General features: G+C 29.8%; 1 protein-coding gene across 2 annotated transcripts in view; it reads right to left on the bottom strand.

The window, feature by feature from the left end:
- The window catches only part of LOC105136132 (pectinesterase-like), a 2,168-nt gene extending 1,209 nt beyond the window's left edge, over positions 1–959 (bottom strand). The window contains exon 1 of one of the 2 annotated variants that reach the window (XM_011041347.1): positions 1–959. In XM_011041347.1, the coding sequence (XP_011039649.1) occupies positions 1–905 (905 nt within the window). In that variant the 5' untranslated portion in view covers positions 906–959. The other variant, XM_011041346.1, reaches the window with a different exon arrangement.
- Between the last annotated feature and the right edge of the window lie 5,368 nt (positions 960–6,327).

Below are 6,327 nucleotides of genomic sequence, written 5' to 3'. Positions count from 1 at the left end.
CCTGTAATGACAGTCGTTTTTCTTCCATCTCCTAGAAACATGATGTTACTCTTCTCCTTCGGTACCTCCACATTTTCTCTGTAAACGCCCGCCTTGATTCTAATAATGTACCTCTTGCTGCTGTACTTGGGTGCAGCAGCAACCGCAGCTGATACTGTCTTATAGGTGCCACTGCCATCAGCTGCCACCACCACATCTGGAGTCAACGATGATAGTTGAAACAGCCGTCTATCGGTTACTGACAGCCACTCTGCCCCCCCTCCATAGCTATCACTGTCCTCCTTGAGTTTCCTATTTGTGTTCTTGAGCCAAATTGCCATGTCGGCGGTTGGCTTGCTCGTAACCATTTCCAGTGCCTTTTGACATTTCCCTTTAACGTCAACTATACCAGACAAAGCTTCACGCACCTTCTTATCTCGTTTTGAATGAGAAAAACCATCCAAGCATGAGTTTACGCCGGTCATGCAGGAAGCAAATTTGGTGTTGAGATCCTGGTCAGCTTTTGGTTGAGGAGATTTGTTTTTGGTGTCGACTTTGACATCCTCAAAAACCTTTTTTAAATCTGCAACAACCCTATCATTATTTTTCCAACAATCATTGATAGCAGTCTTTTGTCGAACATCTAATTTCTTACTGGTGGCAAGTTTGTTAGACAAAGCCACCATGTTGCTTTGAGCAGCATCTATACTGCGGTTTACTTGTAGTAGAAAATCATTCTTTGAAGAAGTCGATTTGATGAGTTTGGCATGATCAGCAGCATCATTTTGGGTGGCGGTTTTTTGTGGACTGACACCAGTGAGAATGGCAATTATAGTGGCAACTAGTAAGAAGGAAGCAAAAATAGCTTGGATGAGTTTCTTTTTTTTCTTGGAGATGGAAGTATTGTACTGGTTGGCTTCGGTCATTTTTTCTTTCCTTGTTGGAGTTTGGAGATATAGAAGAGAGAAAGGGAGGGATGATGCGGTGAAATGGAAGAGTCCACGAACCAATATATAGAGGAAGAAAGTAAGTGATGGGGAAATACTTTGATTTTTATGTTTCATTCAAATTATATTTTATAGATTTCGCACAATTTTTAGATAAGTTTGTTTTTCATGCGGTTGGATTTCTCGGGGGGACTCTGAGAAAAACGATTTATGGTCATTACAGCAAACTAATATGAATTAATTTGGATAATCTATTAAAATAAAAGAGGTGAGATTTGGAATATAATCCGGCATAAAATATCGATCCTTAACATTAAAAAAAAATAAAAATAGAAAAAGCCAAGTAAAATGGTCGCCTGATTGTCAAGGACTATGGAGGCCCACAAGATCAATTAGGTTCCTCTAGCTCTCTTGTGTCCTTTAACGTCCTTTAATTCTATTCAACTCAATAAGTTGAAACTGCTTTACTTTATTCTTTTCTTCCTCCTTTAGTTCATTCACAGTGCACGAAGCTTTTAGACATGCACGTTAATCACGACTGCATATGCAACAGGAAACCCTCTTCTTCTTCATCGACCCACAATTCACATTATATATATATATATATATATAAGGGAATAGCAAGACCTTCATGCTAGCTAGTAGGCAGACAAATCGACACATGGATCTAAAATCATATAAATCAATATGTTGACATTGTCATTGGTAATAGCAGATTGATCATGAATGAGAGATATATTACGAAGACATTTCTCTTAGTTTAATATGCTGAAATGAGAGATATATGATCAAATAGGGAATAACAGCGAAACATGTGTAGTTTTGTACTGCTTGTGTTTCTCAGCAACAAATAACCTTCTTGTTTTTTCAGCGTTTTTACTTTCCATCGGATCCCCATGCAGCGTCAATCATAATAAACACATTTAGATGCTAAAGCAGAAACAGTTAGGATTTTAAGAGGATAAAAAAGGATTACACAAGGAAAAATAACTTTGAGTGCTCAAGAGGAAATGGGGATACCAAGTGCCAACTTTGTTAAAGACAAAAAGGAAAAAGACAAGGGTTTGTACTTTAAAATGTATCGATCAATATGAAATTAGTTCCTAATTTAAAAATCTTATATGTTTTTAAATTATTTTAATTTTTTGTCACTAACCACATCCTTCAATTCAAGTGATGAAGTCACAAAAACTTCAGAGTTATTTTTTGCTCTTTGCATGGATGAGTAGATATAACAAATCCATATTGAAGATATATAGTAATATTGATAGCCAATATATACACCCGCAAAAATAATATTGATTCAGCTAATACATGGAAAAGGAGGAGGTATGCTTAAAAGACAGTAATGGTGGGGAAAAAAAATATCTAATAGGATGAAAAGGAATTGAGAGGAGAGAGAAATCTCTTTGAACCCTAAACCTCTTGGTTGTTCATATACCCAAAAGATTTGTCAAGTTACATCAAGAAAAAGGGTTTAATCATCCATTCCTTTCTCACTAGGATCCCATGAAACTGATTGAAGAATAAATTGTTAAGTAAAAATGAAGGTGTCATAATTATTATATATCATAATTTATTTTTGGATTATTTCTTAAATTTATTTATTTATTTAAAATAAAAATAAAATAATAAAATAAAAACTAGTAATACAAAAAAAGCAGGCCGAGACGAATCTCAAACATATAGAAAAAATCAAGCTTGGATGAAATTCAAAGCTTAATTATCTTTCATTATACCCAAGATTGAAGAAATAATACAGATTTAAGATCAAATTAAATAATTATTAAATGAATCTACATGAATATTAAGTTTCGGGGCATAATTAAATTTTTAATAGATCAATTGATTTAATCATTGGTCAAATTAAAATTTATTTATATTTAAGAATTAATTTGAGTCCAATTAAAAGATTTAATCAAGTGTTAGAATTCAAAATAAATCAAATTAATTTTATTAGGGAGTTAATTAATAAACAATTAAGTTTTAGAATTCAATTTATATTTAATTAAAAAGATTAAAATTTTTAAATCAAAAATTTTTGTTGTGTAGAAGTTGTTGCCATGGAAAGCCCATGACCGATCTGAGTTTTTTACTACAAATTTACATGAGGATGGATCAGGACTAAAACTATTTTGTATAGGTGGGTGTGCAATTGTGTTCGAGCATTCTTTACAGACTCGAAATGAAAACCAATTGAGAAAGAGGTGCTGGGAGGAGAACGTTTGGAAATGTGTTATTTTTAAAATTTTTAGATTATTTTAATATTAATTTTAAAAAAATAAAAAAATATTATTTTGATCCATAAAAAAAAAAATATTTAAAAAAACAACCACAATTATATTTCTAAACAAGCACGAGTAAATACTCGTATGCAACATATATGATGTTGTGAATATGAGTTTAAAATTAAATTTTAATTATTTTTATATTTTAAAAATATTTTTAGAAAAATTAAAAAAAAATTTATAATTAAATTTTTTTTAATATTTTTAAATTATTTTAATTTTAATATTTTCATATAATTTTAAATAAAAAATATTAAAAAAAATAATCGTTATTATATTTTTAAACATGCTGATTGTCGGGCCATTAACTTTAAGAGTAGAGTGATTGGTAATTTAAGGAAGCGAGCAATGGCCCGCACAAGAAACCGAAGTGAGGAGTTAATATGTTTTTTTTTTTTTATCTGGCCGGGATAAATAAGCAATGTTATATAGAGCATAGGAGAATGAAATAAGCAATGCTGTTTATATATATATATATATATATATATATATATATATATATTCTCTTTTATATTTTTATTTAGTTAAGACATTTTAGTGAATAAAATGTTTTCTTTAACAGGATTCTTACTTCGTGCATTTTCATTATGCATCATTCAAATCATGTAAATATTGTAGCAGCTAGTATCTATAAGATGTTATGCTAAAAACATTATTATTAATGCTAGAAAATTACTATTATTTTCATTTTTTTAGAGGGGTAGAATTATATTTCAAATATTTCAATACTTTAATTTGTTGTGCAGTGATACGTATCTTGATTAATTAATTTGTTAATTATAGTCATTCAAATACTAAATGAGTTAAGTCTGGAATGCAAAGGCCGACTCGCCCGTTGTACTTAGAATGAAACCATCAAAGAAATAAAAAGAATGGCAACATCAGGGTGAGTTAGATTTCTATTAATGTGATGACCACCCTGTTATTTTGTTTACTTGATTTAATTTAATAACTTGATGATTTGATGTAATTTTTTTTAATATTAATAATTTGTGTTCTTTTATTGAAATGTTTTTAGGTGTTCTGTTTGCAGGTCTTTTGGAGGCCCAGTCACATCCACCAACAATTATAATCCATCTCAAGCCCGCTAATTATTTCCTCGCATTAATGGGTGAGGGGGCACGCAACCACAATACTTCACGGATGACATATTCTTATGATTATTAAAAGAAAATAAAAGGGTAGATAAAATACTGCAACAATTCTTACTGTAGCTTCAGATTTATTGGTTTTATAGATTATAACAGTAAAATTATAATTTTATCATTCTCAACCAAGAAAATTGATCTGGTCTGAGCAGGGTTGTGAAGATATATTAAAAAAAAACAGCGGTAGTGGGGCGAAGTTATAATCATATTATAATTTTTTTTATTAATGATAAGAGAATAATATAAATAGATTTTATAATTAAAATTATTAAATTAAAATAATCTTTTAATATAATATTAGAATTTTAATGATCAAACGATATCACAGGTTTAAATCTTATTATCTCTATTTATTTGATAAAAATTATTTATAACATAATGTAAATTTATACAAGTTTTAAACCCAAAAATCTTTCATTTAAATAGATAAATCAAATAATAATATAAATTATATTTTTATCTTCACTTCACTTGATAACTTAAGTTATTAAATTAAAATAATTATTTAATATTAATAATAATAGGAAGAAATACAATAAATTTTTATTAAAAATACTATAAAAAATAAAAATGTTATTCAGTCTTTTTTTCTTTCTTCGATTCTAAAATAACGTAAGATATTTCCACTTGCGTGTTTGTTTATCTCATTTTTGGAGTACCAATATCTATATCATTGCCAGATGAGCATCAGAAGGTCATTTCCAAAACGAACGTACTTGTTAAAAAACAAAAAATAATGGAGAAAATCTAATAAAATTTAATAAATCACAAGTAAAAGACTATGTTTGCAAGTCTTGATAATTTACTCCTTAATTTGATTTAGAATTAATATCGTACTAATCATGTTTAAAATTTGATTTTTAGATCCTACAATTAATTATTTAAATATTTGTGCAATAATTCAACTCAGTTCAATAATTTGTAATCTTTTATAACTGCAATTTCGTATAAAAAGTAGCCTGGTTTTGAGGACAAGTAGCTTTTATGAGTTCCAACTTTCTGGAGTGTACGCAAACAAAATATTCCAGAGATTTCAAGATAAGGTTGTGATGATCTCTTTGTTTTAAGCATAACAATTGTACTGTCTAGCATTTTATAGACAACACCATAATAATATCTTTTAAGATTCTGCTAAAAGTTTGAGGTTGTACTGTTTAGGGGATCCATTCGTAGGGATTACATCATGTTCCGCGACTATGGTCTAAAAAACTCATCATCAACTATTAATTTTGCATCTCTTATTAAAGTTGGTTTCATGTGAGTAAACATGGTTGTTTCAACTCTAAATTAAATTAAGTCATACTTGCATATTCAAATTAAGGTTGTTAATTTTGTTTCATTTTATCCTTGTCGCACCCGACATCGCGACGACCTTAAAAATTTTTGATGGAATGGAAAGAATGGATTTCTGGCATCCTATTCTTTGATGGGGGAATGGTCTTTGTTTAAGGAGTCGCCACCTAGTATTATGGTTACTAAGAACCCTAACTGGTCAATAGAGATTCTATGGTTCGAGACTGGTTACGTAAAAGGGAAGATATCATCACCCCTTAAACGTCCTACCTAAGGCAGGCTGCATTGCTACTCTTTGTCTTTAATTGCTAATATTTTTTTTTGTTGGTTTATACTATGATTGTTTGTGTGTAATATTTCTGACTCTGGCACCAGTGAATATTCAACTACGGATATTTCCAACTCTGGCGTTGGTAAATATTGCGTAGGTATCAAAGTAAATAAATTTAAATCATTAATTGCTAATATTTTTTTTTGTTTATATTATGATTGTTTATGTATAATATTCCTGACTCTGGCGTCAGTGAATATTCGACTACGGATATTTCTAACTCTGGCGTTAGTAAATATTACGTAGGTATCAAAGTGAACAAATCAAAGTCATCATTTTTTTTATTCCTGACTCTGGCGTCAGTGAATAAAAAAATAAAATCAGTTTATTATATTTTTTTT

Source organism: Populus euphratica, unplaced genomic scaffold (genome assembly GCF_000495115.2).
Source record: "Populus euphratica unplaced genomic scaffold, PopEup_1.0 scaffold51.1, whole genome shotgun sequence".
NCBI lineage: Eukaryota > Viridiplantae > Streptophyta > Magnoliopsida > Malpighiales > Salicaceae > Populus > Populus euphratica.
Note: the sequence above shows the minus strand (reverse complement) of the source record. Positions and strands in the feature narration are given on the sequence as shown.